At 39.6% G+C, this 23937-nt stretch overlaps 1 protein-coding gene across 1 annotated transcript in view; it reads left to right on the forward strand.

Annotated features, from left to right (window-relative positions):
* The window catches only part of RELN (reelin), a 320676-nt gene that overhangs the window by 100518 nt on the left and 196221 nt on the right, over positions 1 to 23937 (forward strand). The window contains exon 4 of the mRNA XM_010581098.1: positions 2263 to 2398. Within this exon, the coding sequence (XP_010579400.1) occupies positions 2263 to 2398 (136 nt within the window). The remainder of the gene's footprint in view (positions 1 to 2262; positions 2399 to 23937) is intronic.

A 23937-nucleotide genomic window follows, 5' to 3' on the forward strand; every position in this document is an offset into this window, starting at 1 on the left:
ACCTGGAGAGGCACCAGGTGGAGCAGCGTGTTTGCATTAGGAAGGATTCATCCCCCTCCTTAGTGGAAATCTCTTGCTTGCAAACTCCTTCCACCTCTGGATCTGTGAGGGGTTAAGAGAAATTGCTGGGTTCACATTACAGAAGAATTGCCATGAAAAACACCTGTAGAGGATTCTGAGAGGCAGATATGGGTTTTATTTTGTTGTTGTTTGAATTGCAACAAGTAAATATAAGAAATACCAGCCACTATAAACTTTCTGAGATACAGTCACCCAACAGCTAACAGTGACCTTGTTCAGCCCAGAGGTACCTGCTACCATTCGCTTTTCCTTTTTATCCTATTAGCAATGTTTCAGCCCATGTCACTATTTTCTGAACTGAAGGTTCAATATTTGAAGTAACCTGGAACAAGGCATTTCCTTCTGGTAAGTGCATTCAAAAGAATAGTTTCAACATTTACTATTTAATGTACTAGGATTAAAGGTGTAGTAATCCACTCAAGTAAGATTGCCCTACTTTAAGGCAAAGAGTGTTAAACAAACAACCAAGTTTGTACTAATTTGTATGAAACTACAGAAGGGCTCTGAGGGGGAGAAGATTGCTATATGATACTGGGTTTTTTAGTTAAAAAACACAGTTCTTTTGTCTAGTGATGAACTGCAGTGAATTCCAGAGGGAGGGATTAATAGATGACATTTACATTCTTCCATGTATTAGAGGCTGATTAGAAAAAAAAAAAATCAAAGGCATGTATACTGGTAAAACTACTGAAGGTTGCTGCTTTTATTTCAGATCAGAAGAAGAGTTCATGAATCCAAAGCCCCTCTGTTGTTCCAAACAGGCGTGCCTGTCTACTATAAGATAACACCTTTCTCTAAAAGCTTCATTTTCCTTATTAAAACATGGCATTTTTCCTTCAGGTTTTATTTTCTTTTACATCTGTAATGGGTGTTGTCGTGGTTTAAGCCCCGCCGGTAACAAAGCATCACGGAGCCACTCGCTCACTCCCCGCCCGGTGGGACGAGGAGAAAATATAAAGAAAAGCTCGTGGGTTGGGAGGGATCACTCACCACTTACCGTCACGGGCAAAAGACAGGCTTAACTTGGGGAAGAAGCAAAATCAATTTAATTTACTACCAATCAAATCAAAACAAGGATACTGAGAAGTAAACCCAAACCTTAGAACACCTTCCCCCCACCCCTCCCTCCCTCCTGGCTCAACTCCACTCCCAGTTTTCTCTCCCTCCTCCCCCGGAGTGGCGCAGCGGGACGGGGAATGTGGGTTGGGGTGGGTTCCTCACCCCTTGTCTCTGCCGCTCCTTCCTCCTCAGGGGGAGGACTCCTCACTCCTCCTCGAACTTCTCCAAGGTGACTCCTTCCCACGGGCTGCAGTTCCTCACAAACTTCCCTGGCATGGGTCCTTCCCGCGGGCCGACCTTCAGTCACAGCCTGCCCCAGCGCAGGCTTCCCCAGGGAGCGGCGGCCATCTTGGGGGGGGGCGGCCATCTTGGGGGGCATCCACCCCCCTGCTGCGGCGTGGGCTCCTCTCTCCCCGGGCTGCAGGTGGGCATCTGCTCCCCCGCTGCCCTCCGTGGGCTGGGGGGACACAGCCTGCCGCCTGGTCTCCCCACGGGCTGCGGGGGCAGCCCCTCCTGCCCTCCTTCCTCCCTGCCCTCGGGATCCGCAGAGGGGTTCCTCTCCCATCCCAATCCCCTCCTGGCTGCAGGTTCCCCCTCTGAAATCCGCTCTCCCAGAGGCGATACCGCCGTCGCTGACGGGCACGGGCTCGGCCTCGGGCTCGGGCTCGGGCCTGGGCCTGGGCCGGCTCCAGCTCCCAGCCAGGGAAGCTTCCAGCAGCTTCTGACTGCTGTCCCCGGAACCCCTTCCCCACCACCAAACCCCTGCCACACAAACCCAATATAGGTGTAAATCAGGTGATGGAATAACATTGATTTATAGCAGCTGTGATCCAGCTCCTCCTTAAAAGTGCAAATAATTCCCCTGGTATTGGTCTCATGAAGAACAGCAATAAATATATTGAGCCTTGTAGTAAATACAAAGTCAGCCTTGGCTTAAGCAAAGGCCAGCTCCAGTGTTTTCAATGTCATTAATTCTAATTACTCAGTGGTATAGTCTTGTTTGGTTTTTTCACTCTGTGTTGCCATGATGAAACACATGGCAGATGTATTTCTTGGTCTGTTAGCACCCTGTAATAAGCCATTAACATCTTGCTGTTTATCTCCCTTGTGTCTTTCTCATAGGAATTATGTCTGACCACCAGTTTGGAAACCAGTTTATGTGCAGTGTGGTTGCATCGCACGTGAGCCATCTCCCAACTACAAACCTCAGTTTTGTTTGGATTGCTCCACCTGCGGGGACAGGCTGTGTCAACTTCATGTACGTATACACGCAATGCCTCTGAGAAGATAATCAGTCACTTTGGAGATAATGAAATGATCTAACCTGCTTGCACTAGGACCTTATGGATTAAGGAGTCAGTTCTGCAAAGTGTAGATTTTAATAAGAATACTGAGTTCTTCCTAGCTGAAAAGTTTCTGTGCTCATTAGGGCTTTATATTTCAAAGCCTGTTGGAAGGAGATAGTGTTTTGTAATGTAGCATACCATCAGAGAAATGGTGTACAAGTGCATCAAGCCTAGCTTTTCAATAGAAATTGATTCCTCTTAGTTATTAATCATATAATTGATTTTTTTAAGTATACATCACGTTTGCATTGACTTAATTTTTTATCTGTTGCATTTAATAAGAGTTAGAACATCACGCAGATGTATTACTCAGATTGTAAGCATCAACACAAAATACAAGTATTCAAGAGTAGCCATACTCAGGTATTTACTGTTCCTTATAATAAACACTTTTAACTTCTACTTAATTCAGCTAGTTTACAACCTGGAAGAAAAACACGAGGTTATTCTTACAGGGTTTTTTGGTAATTTGTTTTAAAGACCGAAGTCATCATATGATGATTTAGTACCATATAAAGCGCTAACAAAATACACAGCTTAATGTGAATTATTAGAATATATATTACTATGTTTTACCTTAAAGTAATTTCTAATTATTTGTCCCAAAATTTTGCTAGATCAGATCTGAGAGAGAAAACACACCTAGAATGGAGTTGAAAGTAGAAAATTTTTCAAGTTTGACCCATTCGTAGGAAAAATGTCAGGCTGCTCCCTAATTAGATAAGTAAACAGTTGCAACATTTCAGTGTGCGAGACATTTTCTGTGTTCCTGTGACTGTCCTGTTTGGCAAAACAAATCCTCTTCTGAGTATTATTCCCTTTCTATCTATACCGGGAATTTGCAGGTAAGTGCCCCAGAAAATCAGGTTGTTTTAGTGTTTAACACCTTGTAAAAAGTAAAAAGTGACTGGCTTTTTTGAGAACATAAGTTGCTGATGGTGAACACAGTACCTGTTGATTGATTGATCTGTGTTGTTGATATTTTCCTTTTCCTACATAATGCATTTTTTTTTTGCCTATACTATTACGGTATGTTATTTATTAGCTGCAATGACAATGTCAAGACATTTTTATTTCTAGCTCTCTTTTTCTTCTAAATGTCTAACAATAAATTGGGGAAAAAAATTAGTTTTGATGAGTGGTAACTAACTTCTGAGAATGTATTTGTTTCTCATTAGCTTCTAGAATGTACCAGAGAAGCTGTTTACAATATTTAAGATTCCCATTCACTATTTGACAAAAGACAAATTTGATGAAATATTTGAGGAAATATTGTCACTGTTTTACTTAAATTCTGTGTCAGAAAAGTTAGCCTCATAAAATAGTTTTATATAACTCAAGGAAATCTGTCAGCTATGTTTTTTCTGTGGAAAATCTGTGAATTCTATCCTTCCTTTAATTTCTCTCTAAAAGTAGTTTCCTTTGTTGATCAAGTTGTAGCAGCTAAATTTTGTTCTTTGAGCTGCCTGAGAAAAATGAGATATGAGAAGTGCATTTTCTCTGCATACTCTTGCTTACTCCCTTTCTTTCTCGGACTTTTGTTTTTCCTGGTATTCAAGAAATAATTGTTGGTCCTAGCTTGCACAGTGACTGTGAATGTATTTATTTATCTGAGATGTGACCTTCCATTGCGAGTTTTGAGGTCAGTTTATAAACAGTTATTAATTTTCCTGTGACTGATTTTTTTTTTCAATGGTTTTGAATTGGTTGTTTTTGTTCATGTTTGTCATTGTTGAAGAGCTGACAAATAGCTCTATAGAAATACAAATACTACTATGACTGCCGATTCCCATTTAAGTGAAATTAAAGGGACATTTTCTAAGGCAATGAGTGCTTGCCTATCTTGAAATCAATGGAAGGTTCGTCATTGGACTTCAGTAGAAACAGAGTTAGGTCGGCACCAAACAATTTTGGAAATCCAACCTGTAATTCCCTGTTTGTATAAGCCATAATGCACCACTTCAGCATTAGCACCTCTTCAAAAATGGTGGTGTTTGCACTATGTTAGTAAAGTCCTTAGCCATGCTGCAGTGTGCAGAACATACATAGCAGAAATCTGAATTTATTCTTGACTATGTAATTTGCAGCATGGATGTACACCTATGTATGTCAGCAGTCCGGGTGCAGAGACACCAAAACTGTCTTTCCTTGTTGTCCATGAAACTGGCAGGGCTGAGAGGTCTGCTTCTGCACTGACAAGTCCAGCAGTGCAGCTGCTCCCAGGGTCCCTGGCCCGGGTGTCCGTCAGTCTCAGTGGCTTTACTGACTGCCTCACCCCATGGTATAAGGACACTCTGTGGCTGGTACTTGTTTGTCTTTGAGGATGAGCAAAACGATGCAGTTTTATCAGTTTGGTGTCCTGTAGGACAAATTCAGACGAGAGTGGAAAGGCTCAGCTTCTCTGAAGTCGGTGTTTACTCCAGGATCCCACTTGGCTGCAGGACTTCTGGGTAAATGTGATCATCCCTTGAAGGAAATGAAGGGAAGAGGGATATGTTTTACCTCTAATCCTCCTCCTCATTTTTATTTCAGCTGCCCATGCTTCCTTGCTTCAGCTGCGTTTCGCCTGCATACTAAATCACAGGTTGGAGTAAACAAAGCTATTTTTTTGGTGTGGTGTTAGTCTGCCTGCCTTACCCAGTTCTCTGACTTCAGGATTTCCAGAGTTGGCTCTACCTTCTTCATCTTCATTTGCTCCTCTATAGCAAATAATTAACTTAAACAAGATTTTTTAACACTTGAGACTAACTACCAGTCTAGTTTAAATTTAAAATAAATTAATTTTAATTAAAGTTTAATTTAATATAAATTAAAAATATTTACAAAAGGTACCTGAATTTATAGACTCTGACAACACTGCAGTATAGGGAAGAGCTTCCTACACTGTTTGTTGCCAATACGTTTGTGATTCAGATCAGCTCATTAGTCTTTGAACTCTGTGGAGATGGATAATGAAGTTATTAATTAGCACTAGCTTTGGCGTGTGATTTTTGCAGTGTTGATACATCTCCCTGGACAATTCTTGGAAGGAACTGGACAAAGTCCACCAGGCAAATCTCCCACAGGCCAGTGCACGGCTAGCATTTATTAACTGCACGTAATATTGACCTGATCTGGCTTCCACTGGGAGCATGGACATGACACAGTGAAGTCATGTCCCTATAGACATCAGGCGCAAAATTCCTGTTCACTTCATCCATGCTTTTTGGTGTGCTCTTTTGGAGCTCAGTCCTGGAAGAGACTGAACCCCTAAGAAACAAGATTTGTGTGGTGATGCTGTCAGTCTGTCCTCCCCTGTAGCTCTTGTACCCATTAGTAACGAAATGTGACAAAGGGGTTGAGATGTCAAGATACTTAGTTTCATAAAAATCAGCAGCCAGGTAGAGAATTTATACCAGTAAATTCGGATATTCCCAGCAACAGTCCTGCCTGCTAAAGCATGCTTGTCTATAAACTGCCAGAAATTTTCCTGACATAAATTTGGCAGTTTCCAGCTACCAGCCCACCATGCATTTCCCAGGTGTGGCTAAGGAGGATGGCTCCTGGCCACGTTTGGTTTACTAAAACAGCCAGTGGTGGACATCCAAAGTACTGCTGCTGTTGCAGGAAAGGAGAGCTAGCAAAGCTTTCATCCTCTGGGATGAGGGAAACTGGGAATGCTGTGGGGAGGGATGTGGGGCTCAGTTCCACAGGGGACTCCTGCAAGGAAGATGGGCTTATTCCTGGGGATGGGAGATGCAGGGATGCAGCAAACTGGGATTCACACATTGTACAGCAGCTTGCCAGCACAGCACTCAGTTTCTTTCCTTCCCCGCTGGAAGATTCCTCATTTTTACAATTTGATGTAGTCCAGTTATTTCCATTGCACACAGCGCTGTGTCACTGCCAGGTCTGAGTATAATGTTGCCTGATAGAGATACGAACGTTTCCTTGGCTCAGCATTTCACACAGCAAGCCTCCTCCCCTGTTTCACTGGGGCAAGGGGTGGTGCAGAACCCTGCGCTCCATGGGGGAAGGTGGCTGGAGCCAACCTGCTTCTATGCAATATCAAGTAATAGCCATTTTTTTTTTACACCAACCATGTGCAAACTGTTGCTGCTTCTTCTTTTTTTCTTTTTTTGGTCAAAGTACTTTATTATGGCTAATAAATATTTAGAAGTACCCTTTTATAAAATATACTTGTAAGAGAAACACAGAAACCTGCTGGTGTCCCTGTACTACATCTCTGTGTAATCCTTTAGTGTTTTTTCACCGTAGATACCTCCAGATGAGTTGAGGAAATAAAAGCTAAAATGCATCATTTATTGCAGAATAGCTTTCTTAGCAGTAACTTAGGACTATTTTAAACAGGTATTAAGCACCAGGGGCTCCTAAGCAAGTTGCCAGGATCTGTAAATGCTCTTTACCACCAAAAAATAGTAGGTCTTCCTTTACACTAACAAGTGATTTCTCTGATTGTGTGCAAATTTGTAAAACATTGTCTTCATAATCCTTCAGCTACGTTTCACTGTTTGTAATTTCTGCTTTAAGCTCATGCTAACCTAGTTAAAGCTCAGCCGGTCGGGCAGATAATAATGGCTGTTAAGCAGGGTGGTATGCTGGGTTACATCTTAGGTTGTTAAGCCTGTTGTTTTATAGATGGCTTAACTTACTAGTATGTAAAAGTGATAAAGCTGACCTAAATTGCAAAAGCATATTGTGTCTTGATCATCAGCATCGTTTATTGCAGAAGTTTGAGTTACTGTATTAGATAGAATAGGTTGCTATAGAAATTACTTTGGAAAATAAGTATTTTTCTAATATAGCCATTTTTGCTAGTTGTTGAACAGCTGTCTTATAATAATGATTGTGTCTATACATATATTCACTCTAACCTCTATTAATAGTGGACTGGACTTCTGTAATGCTGTCTGCCTGAGTCTGTAAGGAGTGTCTAATAACCCGTGTAGGAGATGTGACCCATCACAACTGATCTTAAAATTCTGTACTTTGAGAAGTCTTTGCAAGTACTAAAAGGCCCAATCATATATTATTCGACACTAATTAGCACAGCTTATAGTGCAAATGGCTAAAAGGGAACAGGAATAGCTGTGGTGGTGTCCCCCTATGAAGACAGAGGTAAGACAGCAGTGGTTGCTGAGGCACGGCACTGCCACATCGCTTCTGAAGTTTGGGACTGAATGCTGAGGCAGACAGCTGAACTACTGAAAAACTTTCAAGAAAGGAGATGTGTTTTTCACTGAGAGTATGGCTTTTCCCATAATCACCTAATGATACAACTCCTTTCTGGGAAATTTAAAGTACCCTGTTCCAGAACTGGTCTCTTCATGCCCATGTGTTTAAGCCTGTTTCTAGGAACTGGCAACTGTGTTAATATATGAACTTGAATATCATGCTGTGCAAACACTGCAGAACATAAAGACTGTGATTTAGAGGCTTGGTTACCTATTTAAAGCATTTATAGAAAACCTATGATAATAATTATGGAAATATTGAATAAACATCCAAGAAGATTACGTGGTTTGCTATATTAGTCCTCTAGCCAGGGTGGGAAAGGGCTATATTGTCTGAAGGAACCACATTCCCCTGGTAAACCACTTAGCTAAACCATCATTTAAGACACTGTTTACTGTTTGTTTTCATTTGCTTGAAACAAATACAGAGGATTATCTTCAAGATTAAGTACACAATTATGTTTACTCTATACACAATTATAATACATACAAATATTAAAACTGGAAAGTAAACAGAAAATAGCAAATATCAGAACTGAGGTCCCTTAGGTCCCTTGTATTTATATATAATCACCCAACTTATATTTATATGGTCATGTAAGTTTTTATCCCTCATGTTCTTATGGTGAAACAGAATTGTACAATTAAATACATTGTTGTTCGTAGCATCCTAGTTGTTGCTATGATTTGCAATCTTTGCAGTCGGTTGGAGAATGTGTCATAACGCACATGTATAGACAGCCTTAGCTTTGGGGTTCTGTGAAGCACCAGCTCCCTGTTAAGTGCTGCCCTTCTCTTCCTACTCTTTATTGCAAAGTCAGGGTGAAACAGGATATTTCTTACCACTCTTTTTGGTATTGGTGTGGACCCTGTTTGAGACAAGGGTTGTACAGGCACCAAATAAGATACAGTCCTTGTTTACAGTCAGGGTAGTTCCGACATTAGCCCAGTGTTGCAGTCATTTTATTTTTCCATATTGCTTATAAATTATGCCTTGTGGAAAAAAAAATCATCAGTAATTGTTCCTTGTTGGTGTGCCAGTTCAGTGGAACTATGAAGAAAAATTACTCTTTTACTTGGTTTTCCACTTCCCTGGGTAGAGGCATTGTTGTACCGTCAATCAGCATTATGTGTAACATTCTGAAAATCATGAGCCAATATTTATTAAGATCTTGGCTCTGCTCTCATGTCCCATTTTGATGTGGTGCCCAGATTACCTCCTTCATCTTCTGTGTTTGTTAATTTTCCAGTGAAATGCAAACACTGTGCATGGAATCATTGTGGCTTCTCTAAGTAGGACCCCAAGCAGCATAGACTCAACGGACTGTGCAGAATTAGATTTAGCTTGTCTATTAGTTTTGTCTGAGTTTCCTCTATTTTGTGTGGTGATAAAGCAAACAGAGATGACCAATGAGGAATTCTGGGTGTTTTCAGAAAGTTTGCTAGCAGAAGATGGTAGCACAAAGTGTACTGTGATGGTGAGTATTCAAAAAAGTTCAGAGCAAAGGAAGAAAACTGTGAGGGAGGATAGAAACTGGTTGCACCTGATTTTCCACTCCTCAAAAGGATTTTCAGTTGTTTTCAACTGGAGAAAGGATATGTAGATATCTCCAGGTAGGTATTTATGTATGAGCCGTGTGTCTGTAACTCCCTTGAGAGTTAATGGGGGTGCAGTCTGGTTCCATAGACATCTAGGGCCTGACATTCAGCTCTACATCTAGAAAGAGGTACCTGCAGGTCTAGAAGGTCTCTGTAGCTCTACTAGTTTCCTTAGGACATTCCAAGTTATTTTAGATATATTTAGACAGCTGAATCAAGCCCTAGGTCTCCACTGACCAAAATGGATCACTAGCTTCCTAGCTCCCATGTAGACCTTTATAAAGGCACCTATTTTAAGCTTTTTAAAATCTGGACCTGAATCCCACCCAGACTCAGCTGCCTAAACATAAGCACCTTGTGCCAAATTAAGAAAACAAATTTTTCATGCCCACCACCCTCAACAGTCAGTAGTTTTGTCTGCGTCAAGAATTTCCAATGAGCAGGCTGCTTGACAGTTGAAATCTGCTGAAGGGTATGAATAAAAGAGGCAACTTTGTAAAGTTCATAAAATCTTGCAATTTTTTTTCCTTTTTTCCTTGGAGGTAAAACCTGTTGTTTAATATTCTCTCAGATCTCTGATACTCCTACTAAAAGCCCAGTTTAATGAGAGGAATATTCAGTTTTCACATTTTCTCCAAGTTTGCAGACAATGGGCCATTTGCTATTTTAGGCTTCTCATACTGTGTAGGTGCAAGAAAAGCAGAACCAACAAAGCTAGGAAGAATGGGTATGTGAACATTTACTAAAAATAAAAGCACATGAAAACTCTATTGATAAGTTAGTTGGACTTAATTCAAAAGATGAGCAAAAACCATAAAATGCTATTTTCATCAACATTGTGTAATGCCAGAATAGAAACTGCAAGATGGTACAATATTAGGATGGTTTATTTTCTTTGTATGATACGAATTTAATGTATCACATACTGGTAATGTATGATAGCAGAAGGCAGCTCAATATAGCCTTTGGCTACTCTGTTAAGATTTTGGCGTGGTTCCATATAGGACTCTGGCTCCTCCTGCATGAAATAAAATGAAATTCAGTCATTTTCTACTGGTATTATCTAAATAATAAAACAATCATGGTGAGAATTACTTACCTTCTTACATATGTTCATTTGGCAATTCTAGAAGCAGAAATTAGATTTTACTTTCTTCCCTTTCTAAGCAATGTACCCATTATTTTGTGCATGAGGCCATCAATTCACAATCCACAGTACAGTTATCAGTAGTTGTGTTTAAAATTCACTCTTGAACTTTGTTTTTTTCTCTCTGAAATTTAACTTCAGGGTTATTTTTGAGAGCATGTTTTAGTTCATCAACAACATAAATCTTTGTTTCATTCAAAGACACGCTTTGTCGTTCCCTTTTCTCAAGATGGCTTAATTTTGAAAACATGACTAGACTATAAAATATATTACACACGCTCCCATCAGTTTGCTTCCACTAGAAGGTTTTCCTGTGTAACAGAGGAATTGAATGAAATATCTTCTGGCTGCTAATAATTGATCAATAATAAACCCATCAAAATGACAGCCTAGAAGAAGTATGCTTAATGAAATAGGCACAAAACAGTTTTTGTGAATTCTTTTGGAAACGTTGGTTATATGAAAAGTGAGCAATAAACATACATGGAACCATTCTATAGGGGTGAACATATAGTGCATAAAAACACGAGTACAGGCAAAGGCAGAGGACAATTGTAAGAGATGTTTTAGGAAGCTGAATTTCAGTACTGCAGACAAGCCCATACGACTGGACACTGTGTCTGCATTGAAGCCCTTTGTAGCTGTGGAATGTCCCCTGGGTTGACTGAGAGAGTCTGATCATTTCAATGCCACCTCTCAAGTAGATAATACAAGAAGTGTCCAGTGCATGAATGAGTTTGAGATAAGTGTATTGTCTTTATACTTCTTTGGGAAGCACTTCTTGCAAGGGACTATTACTAAATAACTTTGTGAAGAGCTCAATACTGCAGGATGCTGAGCACTGGCCTTGATCCAGCAGAGCAATCATGCGTGTCCATGCTGTCATCAGGGCACAGACAACACTTTTTGTATTTTTTAAAATTCATGCCTTCAGGTTACTTGTTTGAAATTTTGCTTTGTTTGTGTACACAGCTGAGGACATACAAGGATGCTCTGTCTGTATTCTCAGTTCAAATTAACTTTCCTCACCTTGTTTGTTTGGATGAACTATAATAGAGTGATCTACAAAGTATTATGTAGACATGCAGTAATATTCAGCAAGTCTTCATGTATGTGTATAAAATGTGAAAACTTGGATATGATGAATGTGAAAATCCAATAAGACAAAAAAAAATTCTCCCTTTTTCTGTACTACGATAGTCTCCTCACATCTAGTTCTAGCAAAAGTTTAAAAACAAAAATGAAAGAAGCCCTATACTTGAAGATATAAAAAATGTTAGATCAGCTTTTGCTGCCCACATGCTGGGAAAATTTGGATTTGAGTATTCAGAATGACCATGATCTCAAGCTAGCTGACAGAGTGAACTCTAAAACATGTCTCAATTATTGTTTAAACTGTACTTAACAATAGGGTGTATCCCTACCTTCTCAGTTTGAGAAACTCAAATCTGTAATTAATATTTAGATAATTCTTATCTGTGGATATAGAATGAAATATAATTCAATCTATTTATAATTATAAATTATAAAATATTATAATAGTATTATATATAAAACATTACAGAATAAATAATAAAATACAATAATCCTTCTATAACCTCAGTATATACATTATACAAATGTCATCAGAATGGAATTATACTAGGAAAATATTTGATAGTATGTGTCTTTATCTGATTTTTTTACAGTAGTCACACATGACAGTTAATTCTTTTGATATCATTCAGAATACAAACATTGCTTATATGCAGTGGTCTGTACATGATCATATTGTGGTCTATATATGTTCATGAACTCTGTCCTCCAGAGCCAAAGACCCCTAAGGTCAAGAGAGCTCCAAAGCTTGCAGAGGTTTCTGCAAGGGGTCAGAACTACACACCACCGCGGACACAGGCTGGAACTGCCCTGCCCGGCACACACAGGTCTCGTGCTGAAAAGCAACCCGCTCCCTTCGCCTGCGCAAAGGGGACTGCTTTGGGACAGCCCTCTCTCCTGCACTAACTTTAAAACCCCTTCCTGCAATTCCCAGCTTCGTCCCTTCCTCCCAGCCTCTCCCCAGCCCTGGTCCCTCAACTTAGCTTTCAGAGGGCCGAGGGTCTGAATCCATTATCCAGAAAAACCACACGGGCTAACTGGGATATTCCTGCAGTTGCCAGGCTCCTCTTTGTCATCTGCAGGTAATAAAAAAAAGAAAAAAACCACCAAACAAACCAAACCCGAACCAAACCTGAAAAGGGAGTAAGCATCCCGTCAGCCAACACAATCACCATTTGGCACATAAAAGAGAAAATATAGAGAGGTAAATGAAATAGTTAATAATAATTCCTTTGCTTTGTTTTTCTTCCATTCTTGACATTAGAGAGGTTGAAACCAGAATCTTTTTATAGGTCTCTCCCTTTTTCTTCTCTGTCTTGCACTGTTTGTCCTCTGGAAAAATGGAAGTAATTCCTGAATGGGAAACTCCTTCCTGAATCCAGTATGGCACATCTGTCTTGTCTCCTTTTCTCTTACGGCCTGGAATACACCCTTTTTGAAAATCGCTTGATAAATGGCACCATGATCAGCATGATCAGATGCACACAGCCACCCCTAGGTGAGCGCCCTCCCTCCTCTACCATGGCAATGTGGTCCTTTTGGGCAGTAGCCCACGTGGGGTCCATCTGTGTGACGAGAGAGCCATCAGATTTTAGCAGGTGTCTATTGGTAGCCTGTACAGCAATGCATTGGAAACTTCTGTCTAGCGTGGAAGTAAAAAACGTGATCTGAGAGAGAGAAGTGCAGCGTTAACTTCCAGAATTAATAAATGGTGCATCCATTTCCAAAGTCATCGTATCTACCTTAATAGCCCTGTTAAAAGGCCAGGATGGCTGTATTAAAGTGTTCCATTACTTGCGTCTTACTAGGTGTGATTAGTTGGACTGTAGCTGTGACATATCGGTGGGCCCGTGAGCTGTTTGGGGCAGAGACAGCACCACAGCAGGAGGCTTTGGTCCAGCCAACTTTCGCACATCGGCTGCTCAGCAGTTCCTGGTGGGCAGCAGCTTGGTCATGGGAACAGAAGTCTCAGACAGGTATTGGGGTGGCACCTGATCTGATAATGATGAAATAGTGATGTTGTAATGGTGGATGCCATAATAACATCATAATGACAGGGTCATCATCACAGCAGCTCTCAGAGTTCTGTTTCATTCTGGTTGTGATACAGAAGAGTTACCACCTAGGAGAAGGCTTGGCGATCCTACACTAATTCAAATAATAATAAAATTTATTTTAAGAGCAAATTATTGAAGCATTTCACATGCCATTTTCTGGCTCTTGTTGCCGATTAATGGCTGTTCTCATAACATGTATTTTACAGATACAATACCACCATAACATTATGAAATAGGGTTTTCCTAACGTGGCATTGTTTTCCTTATCGCTCTCAAGTGGCTTGGATCTTTTAGTTCTTACTAGAAGTGTAACAAATAGAACATTTTCTTTTACAGCCTTCTAAATATCCCTCTTGGCTCATCATAAGCTGTTTAGCCCAAGTAGTAATGTACATTTACTTGAGACATTTTCTGTGAAAAATGCATTTTTGAAGTCTTAAACAGGAAGCAGCTCTCCAGCAATCTCTATGATATCCCACCCAAGTAGGGAAGAGTTTAAAATAGAAAGTTTGAAGAAATGAATAATGGAGGAAAGTCAATCTCTTTGTCTTTTTTTTCCAGTATTTCACTAGTTTTGAGGTCAAATTTTGCACACGTACAACATATCAGTTGCAGTCAGGAAGCAAAAACATGCTCCATAAACTCACCCGGCTCCTATCAGCATTAGTGTTTATGCAAAGGATTATAACTGATATGAACAAATTACTTTGCAGAACCTACTTACACACTCAAAGAGCAATGTCCTAAAATACAAAAGATAAACAGTAGAAACGCCTCCAATCAATATCACAGACTGTTTTGCAAAGTAGTGAAGATGTTAGGGCCATAATTTGAATGATGGTTTTAACAAGCAAATAGAGAGAGAATATGTATGGTGAGTTAAGCTGCATAAAGCCTTTCTTCTAAATCCAGATGTAGGCATTAACTTGCATATTTGAGATGGCATGCTTATTTGCTAAGTGCAAAGATGGTTAGAAAAAGGCTTTCCTGACTGAGGATAAAAGCTGGAGTACTCTTTAATTTTGGTTATTGCCAAGCTTATTTCAACAACCACAATAGTTATTTGGCTCTATACCAAAAAGTGGCAATACAGTACTTACATGTCTATGGATCAAAATTAGATGAAAAATTGCTGTTTCTCATCTCCAAAGCCATTTGCTGCACATTTTATAGGCCTCAAGATGCCTTTTGTAATATATGATAACAGAGCCAACTGAAGCATCTGCCTGAGAAGAGATTACTTTAATTATGGACTCAATGTCCTATTTTCTGCAAGTGTTCCCCAGAGAATTTCTTACTGCAGGATGAGAGGTGTTATGATGCACATTAAAACCTACAAGTCAAACAAAAGAGGTTGTAAAAGTGAGACAAGGACACCCATAAAGTCTCCAGTCTTGGATTCAGTGGCTAAAAAAATAACTCTGAATGCTGTGATGATAACTTTTTAATTAATCTAACACCTGTTAAAATAAATTTCCAATAATGTAGAGAAAAAATGAATGTTAAAAAAACTTACCCTTTTTCTTAATCCTATTATGTTTTGTAAAATTGATTGATCTATAAAAGACTTTAAAATACTCATGTTTTCTTTTTAGTTTTTTTAACATAGTAGTAGTTACTAATGAAGTAATGAGAAAAATGCAGCAAAGAGGTTTCTTGTTAGCTTCTATTTTTGTAACATGCTAAGTTTCTTCTCATTAAGAATTCATTTGCCTTCCGCTGTAGTATCATTGATCACAATTAACTCACTTGATATTAAAGTGGATGTGCTCTATGCTCCTATAGAAATTCTGTGTAAATCACCATTGATTTAGCACAGTTTAATGGCTACTTAAAATATTTGTCATTCTCTCTTTATCAATTAGAAGAAAGCCTAGAGATCTTCATTACCAGCTGTTGCAATGATGAGCTAAAAGTTTTTTACACAAAATGTGATGGAAGAGCTGTAAAGATGGCTTGAAGATGCTGTGACAGCATGTGAGGTACTGGGAAACTTCCCTAGAATTTGTAAGATTGCCAAAATTAAAAGGGAGAATGACATGTTCAGAAGTTTAAAAAAAACAAACCAAAACTATTTGAAGTGCATATAAATCAGAGGGCCATATCAGATAGCATTTGGGAGAACTGCTTCTGTTCCTGTACAATTATTAGAAAGGTTTATTCTCTTCAAACAATAGATTGAAAGCAATGCTCATCCTCTATAAATAACATCAACTAACATTAGGGATTTTTCAGTTTGCTAATTATATAGTAACTGTCTTTATGGAATCAAAACTGAGTCAGAAAAGGATGTTACATAGTCAGTAATTCCCTGTCTGAATAAAGGTAGTATGGAGATTTCATAGCTTAGCAAATGGAAGAATTTAGCTAGCCATGCAGCTTCCAGCCCCAGGAGGACATCCTCTCCTGTGAACTGAATATGTCAGGTAAGGGTCACATGTGTCTCTTCATGGTTTCCAACACCATTTCAGGTGCCTGGGGAATACCTGCCCCAAGCTTGGTCTGTGCTGTCACGTAGCCTAAGCCTGTAAACCCAGTCACAGCATGACATGCTGGTGACTGTGGCTCAGAGATACCTGATCTGCATCTGCAGGATTGAAGTTGGGTTTGGAGGTTGTAGCACCTGTTCTGTCTGGGCTGTGGCTATGCTCATTAACTCACACGACATAAGCTTTAGGTAGTGGATGGAGAAAGCTTAACTACTGAAGGTGGCTTTTCGTGGAGCCATCCTGGACTAGGAGAAGCTGGAGCTCAGCTCTCTGCTGCATACGACATGGCGTGATGTCCTGAAGTCTGTGGGCTGGAACAGGTAACTGCAGAAACACATGGACTCCATCCCCATGGAAGAATTAAGGATTAAAACTCAGATCTCTTGTCTATCTGCTGGGCTTTTCCTTGTGTTTTTTTCTGACTCCTTCCTCTGGCTGTAAGAAGCTGTGCAGTGCCAGGGTTTAATGGAAGGTTTTGACTTATAAGCGAGGGGGAAAAGCCCTGCTCTGTGAAGAGATCCTTGGATCAAGGTGGGAATTGAGTCTATATTGACTGTTTCCAGGCTTGCTGCTTTGGCTTTTGGTTTGTTACTGAAAAGGTGGAGGAAAGGGTCACTAACATCCATGGTTTACTGAAGTGACTGAGGCCGCTTTGCTTGGAGCTGAATTCAGGACATTGTTGAGAGGTAGATGTGCAGGGGCATCACTGGTTGGACACCAGTGTCCCTTCTGGGAGTTTGGGCGAGTTCCTCTGCCTTCATCAGGCTGTGGAAACTACACGTGTCTGAGTCCATATGCCTAGGAAACTTTTGGTGAGGCACCCTGGTGTATCTGGAGTGGAGCTCCCTGGGCTGCTTTCCAGGGCTCATGTGCCCTACATACCACCAGATCCCCTTGCGGCATTCGAGTCATGCTGAAAGTCATGTGAAATTTCAACTGTGATGTCTGCAAGGGCAAACATTTCAGCTGTGACACTTCACCTTGCCAGCAGCCACAAAATCTGTTCGGGTATTTTCCTGCTTGCCAGGGAGAGCTGACCTTTCCTTTGGGTGAAGTGTCCAGCTTTGGAGCTACTGTCCGTTTGCTCCTGGAGCTGGCACTGTTCATCGAGGTTTTTAGCCAGAGCTTTGTGTTTTAAATACTGTGGGCAATTAGGTCATCGTTCCAATTATCTATGTGCAAATTGTTGTCTTTTTTGTTTCAAGGAGTCTATTTTGGAGTGACCTCCACACAAAAAAGGTTCTAAGAAGCTGGACCTCTGTTGTTACTTAACATGATGTAAACATCATTACTTCAGAGAATGGTGTTTTGTCTCCCAGTGGCTTTGAGCAATGGGTTTCTTACTCTGTGGAGCCTTTAACTTGTTAGGGGACTTATTTTTTTTCTGGTTGTTCTCAGCAAACAAGAGTCCCAGAGTCAAGTGAGTAAAGGGATGAAAAAGACAGCTCTGCTTCCAAGTTGGTCTTTGCACTATCAGCTAATGTTGACTGTAGCTCATGTCCCTCTCCTGCTAGCTTAGCCCGGCTGCAGCAGTCACTGCTGGGAGGTCTCTGCCCATCTGGACAGGAGGCAACAAGTGTCTGGTGGCTCCTGCCTCCTCCACCAGTAGAGATTGTCAGCTTGGTTTGCCAGGGGAAGGGAAGAAATGGACTCCCAATCCCCCCCCCGCCTCACTTGCAAACCCACGTGAGGTGTCCCTTGACGGGGAACCACTAGTTTAGCACTGTAAGAAGTTCTCTGTGCTAACAGATGAGGAACGTCGGCTTTATTTCTTATGGGGGGGAGGGCAAATAGATCTGTAGTCAACGATGACACTGTCTTTGCTCTGAAGTACATAATTTCACTTTTTCTAGCCCATGCAAGGATTTCAGTACCATTTATTAGGGAATATGAAATGTGGTCTTGCAAATATTTCTGTGTGGCATTTTCTTTAACATAAAATTTCCTATTTTTTAATCCCTCCCCAATAATGCACAGAACATCCATGTCAGCCTTTTCTCCTTCTCACGTGGCTCATTTGTAGTTCTCCCATGGCAGCAACATACATGGCAATAGTGAAGAACTTCACAATCCTGGCAGAGCACAGCAGTCCCTGTGAGTAAGGCATGCTTCAGAAAAGCGCAAATTGTTTGATGTTAAATTTCTGAAAATTAATACCTTCCTCATTTATCTATTAGTAGATTTATTTGTGCCTTTAAACAGATGACTGTTATGATATTGAAGCCAAATTTAAATCTAACTTTGCAGTGCCATATGGCACAACCTGTAGAAACTAAGACTCTGGGAGTTCAGGCATTAGATTGCCAGACTGATGTGGTGGATAAGTAGATTGTCATAAAAGTCATTAGTTTCAGCGCATATAGATTGCACTTGGCCTTTTTTGTTGTTAAGCTTTTAAGGGTTGATCTTTTAATGCTTTGTTGTGATGCAAAACCAAAGCATCTCAGGAGGACACTTTATGGCTACAAATCAGTTAGTATGTGTTAGCTGAATGAAATAAAAATAACAAAAAAGATCTCACTCTTGCTAGTATTTAGGATATGTCAGTAATGTTTACTTGTATTTGTAAGGATATTTCCGTCGTGGATTTGTAACCCACTAGGGATCTAACTAGTAGCTAGGTTTACTGTTTGTGACTATGTTCAAAGCTCTGCAATACTTTTGACTACAAGTCCCCATGGACTAGGAGAAGGAAAGAAAAAAATAAATCAGAAACAAGTATTTCTGAGGTTGACAGTTGTTGTGTAATGGGATATAGATGACTATTGGACAACTATTACATTTGTCAGTAAAGGTAGTTTAGTTGCAGTAGTTAGTTTGGTAAAGGTAGTTTATTTGTTTCGGCAACTCATGACTCTTATTCTGTGTCTGTCTAGTACTGTAGGTAGTTAAGATGGATTTCAAAGCTGGCTTTTTGTCCCATTTTTGGCGGCAGGGCTTTTCTGGTGCAGAATGTGACTTGGAATGTGAATTCCCAGCTGGAGCTATCAGGAAGTGCCAAAGCCAGGACAGAGTAGTTAACCCTTCCCAAGGATTATCCCTTTTACCTGGGAGCCAGTCCAGAGCTGCGCATGCCCCAGACTTCCAAGGGTTGTGACACGTGTCTTGGGGCTCTCAGCTGCATGAAGATTTTGGTGTTTAGCTGGTAGATTCAGGAGCACTGAACACCCAGTGACAGAGGGAAAGGGAGGGGTACAAACCTCAGCCAGAACATGAATGTTAAGCCAAGTGTATGAAGTTTTCATGAGTTTCCTTAGATTTCCAGAGAGTAACAAAATCATAGGGTAAGTGAAGCTCAGTGTTTGCCAGTGCTGGAAGCTTTGCATTATTCTGTTTAGCAGTGCTTAAATAATATCTTTAAAATTTCAGATTATATTTGAAAAATTAATAAATAGAATTTTAATAAACCTTGTTTCTTTTTTTGCTTTAAATTTGCAAAATAATGTTATTAGGACTTATTCTTTATGTGAAAGTGTTAGTGCAGAATACATTTTATGGTTGATTTATGAGCCCCTTGAAAATATGGTTTATAATGAAATTCTGACAGACCCTTAACAAAATTAGCATAACAAATAGCAGTGTAATAATACCTTTCATGCCTATGCATTCCTGCACGTTTACTCTCACTAAACACTTGCCAAAGGCCAGAGCACTTCCAGCTGGGGCTGGGCAGCACACCGCAGAGAATGCAAGCACGGAAAGTTGACTGCCTGCTGCACCTAGATGAAGTTATGCATTCAGAGAGTCTGTGTGGGTGAAGTTAAATCAGCGGTAGTGTTACCAAAATAGCATCAAACTAAGAATAGCTGTCTTCAGCTACAGAGTGATTGCTGGTCTACTAAGGCAAAACATGAAAAGTGTAACTTTTGCTGCTGGCAGTACTTAATTTCAGGGTTTTGTTAGAATTAGGAAATATAGCTGAGATGGTAGCTAGAAAACCAGTACTGACTTGAGCTGTCATTGTTCGTATAAGAAGTCTATATTTATCTTTATATTTTAAAGCTTTATTTTGATTAATTTTACAGTTGAGCCTGGTCTCTACAGACTGAACTTCTGATGCTTTGCCTGTATCTAATGCTTGCAATATATGAGATTAGTTTCTGCTGCTGTGTTTCTCTGGGAACATTTCCTTTTTGTATAGAATAACCTGTGCCAAACCTGGATAACTGTGTCGGACTCAGTATTTTTTATGTGAAGAAGTCTGGGCTATGGCCACCTCAGATTTAATGTACGTAACACCAGCAGCTTGCCACTAGGAATTTTGAGGGCATTATACTGACCTCAATCTGCTCATGCAACCACTGAAACAAATTAAAGAGCAAAAGTACTATGCAGCTGTTAGTATGCAAAGGGCTGTTGGAGGTTGTTCGAATAAAAAGCAAGGGGAAGACCTACAGTGAGTAGCATAATCTTTGGTCTCCCAGCAACTGATACACAATTATGGATAGATGAAGCTAAATTTTAACATTGAAGTTCATATATGTAGAGTATAATTACATTTTTATTCTAAAAACATAGTTAAAACAATGTTATACTAGTGGTTTCTTTTCAAAGGAAAAGTTAAAATGGGAGATATAATTCCAGATGGGATAGTTAGAAAGAACCATTTACTGTGTTTCCCGTTGGCAAATAGTTAGGATTATTTTGGGAAATACAAAAATGGGTGGGAACAGAAAAAACAAACTGGGAAATAAAAAAGAGGAGTGAGCTTGTGGTGAGACAGTGAAGCTCATGAGGGTGCAGGTTAAGCCAGGCCTGGGAAGAAGGAGTTTGTGCAGAAAGTGAGCACCCTGCCTACAGAAATTTTGGAAAAAGTAGAAACCATTGAGTGACAACTGCGTTATTTGTCCAGAGCTGTTTAGTTTAGTTTTACAGGCATGTCTATGCCTGTAGCAATCCTCAAATCTCCACTGTCAAAATGTCAGATTAGGAGGTAACTTAGCACTGGAGGTCACTGGTTTACTGGGGAGAAAAGCAGAGGTAGAGGAGCCAAAACAGTTTGGGGAAGCCCAGCCAAGGTTTGACACAGATCTTGTTGTAATAATTAAAGCTTTTTTTAATTGAAGCTTTTTTTTTTTTAAAGCACTGTTTGGTAACTAAGATAAAAAGTGATCATGAAAAGCTTTTATCATAATATGTATGAAATGGGCACAGTGTCCATCTCCTGCACTCAGCCTCAGCCCTCAGCTTTCTCGCTGTGATTTTCAACAGCAGAATTTGTCCTTTGTGTTAATAGACTTATGAAGGAATAAAACGTCCACCCTGAGTGCAACGGCATACAAATTATCAGACTATTTTTCTCTTTTTTTGACTAGCCAGGCTAAGTCTCCTGAAAGAGCAATATTTGGGCTTCAGCCAGCATGGTTGGGTGCATGGTCCATTAACAAGATTTCTTAGGCTGACAGTCTTGCTCTTTTAGCACACTTACTTTTCTCTGATCATGTCCTCTGTAGCCATTGGCAGATTCAGCAAGGAGGGAGAGATGTTTGTGCACAACTTTATGCGAGGGGTTTCCCTGTTAGGGTCATATGTCAGGACTATGCTGCAGTTCCTGGGGAAGCAAACTTATTTTGTGGTTGTTACATGGTTGTTACTCATGACCTACACAACAGGGTCATAATGCATCTTTACAGTTGCTACCTAACAAATTGTACAGCATATGAAATTGGATCTCTTAAGGATTCAAAAACTTATAGCCAATAAGTTTAACTGGAGGTGGTTTTACTGTTTCTCAGACACAGGCGAAAAGATATATAACTCGTGGTGAGTAATTGCAGAAAAGCCAACATTTGAAATTAAGTTCCCCAAAATACTAGGAAGTAGGCCATAAGAAACAAATTAGCTCATTCCCCTGCCAAAGACTCTCAACCGTAGCAACTCTTAACTATCTTTAATGTCAGATGATTTGTAAATTAACCATTCATTGTCTTCTTATTTTAATTTTCCTAAGGAAAATGTTTCCTAACCAGATTCTGCTATTTTAAATCACATTGCACGGATGATACTGCATGAGTAGTGAGCCTCACTAAGCATAGTGTGAGTATTGGTGTACACACGTGACATGAGATCTTCTCATCAGCTAAGGTGCTGCTGATAACTCAAAGTGAGTGAGCTCTCAGGACCTGGGTCTTCATATTTAGTTGAAGAGCTGCAGCAGCGCTACTAGTTTTTGGGATAGTTGCCTATGCAGTCAAATCAGTAACTTGTAGAAGCAGATGGATAATTCAGAAACGTCCCTCCTGGGATACTAGCTGTTGCGATAGATGCCTATACAGTCAGTCAAGTCAGCAACTTGTAGAAGCAGATGGATAATTCAGAAATGCAGGTACTGGAAGCAGTTTGGCACGCTGTGTTGTTGGACTTCATATAATGTTGAGGACAACATAGCTGCAGTATTTTCTTTGCAATTTGCTTCTTGTTTTAAAGAAAGAAAGTCTAATCCAAACCCAGTTAATCTGAAGTCTGATATATATGATGTGATTTGATAAAATTTCTTGGTCAAAAGTTTCACATTTTTACCAGAAGTGGCAGGTATTTATAATTTGCTGCACAAGTAGTTTAAGTATTTTAGCATAACTTAGAATGAATTAATGGATTGTTATTTATTGCCTAATGCTCTATAGGAGGGATTTATAAAACCATGCTCTGCACTGCTTGTTACTTTGTATTCTCTGTGTTAGATGTATCATCAATATCATTAAATGAATTCACAGTGACATTGCTCTGAAACTATGGTTTTTGATACAAGGGTAATGGAACATAAATCAAGAATTATGTTTAATTCATAAGAGGCACCAGTCTCTCATTTAGGTGTAGGCTAGGCTAGATGGTGTCAAAAATATGCTTTACAATACCTCTTCTGATTGCATTTCAGACCCTTTCTATATGCCCTTATGTTCTGTGTGAGAATAATATATAGCAATACAGTGCAGTTTGTCAAGTGAATAACATCTGTGTTTTTATTTATTTGGGTGCAAATGGTATCATTATTTTCACCACAAGCCAAAAAGGAATATATTTACATTAATATACTTAAGGGAATCTATAAATTTAAAGATAAGTCTTGCCTATTCTGTGCAATAAATACTATTGTTGATTATTTAAATTACACTTTAAAAATCTAATACTTTCTAGTATTTCTTACTGTTATTTTTACTTTTCTCCCTGCAGAAATAAAAAAAACCCTTCATTTTAGTCTTTCTTTACTTACCTCTTTAAATTCCTCTTGAATTAGTGCATTGAAATCCAGAGCATAAAAAAGCCTGTAAGAATATTTATCTAATATCTGATTACTTTTTATTAATTTTGTCTAAATATTTCTGTCATCTTTAGCTTTTGTAAAAAAATTATTCTTACAGAGCCTAAATTTAGGATTAGCACTGACTTGAAAATGTGCTTTTACCTCAATATTATTCCAAGTATATATGAACTCTTGACAGTGTCACTCACATATAATGGTAATTCTGAAGCAAGAAGGTTTAACTCTTCACGCTGCTGATGCAGTTTATTAGAAGTGTTAATTATGCAAGATCTATGGATGACGCCAGGGCTGTCATTTGCTAGAAGTTTGTTCATTACCTAGGTGCAAGAAGTGGGACATGTTCTCTCTGACATTTCTTGGAGTTACCAAAATAGTCATCGCATATTTTAAATGTGTGACTGAAAGGAGTTACATTCATGAGACAATACTAATGTTTACACCTAAATCACTAGAAAATAGAAAAAAACATGTTTTGTGAAAATATTTTAAACTTTTGTTCTCAGTGGAAACAAAGTACTATAAAACAAATAGCATATCACTGGACAGGGAGAGAAATCAGATCTCAGGCT

This window comes from Haliaeetus leucocephalus, unplaced genomic scaffold, assembly GCF_000737465.1.
Source record: "Haliaeetus leucocephalus isolate CR32 unplaced genomic scaffold, Haliaeetus_leucocephalus-4.0 Scaffold751, whole genome shotgun sequence".
In the NCBI taxonomy this organism is placed as follows: Eukaryota; Metazoa; Chordata; class Aves; order Accipitriformes; family Accipitridae; genus Haliaeetus; species Haliaeetus leucocephalus.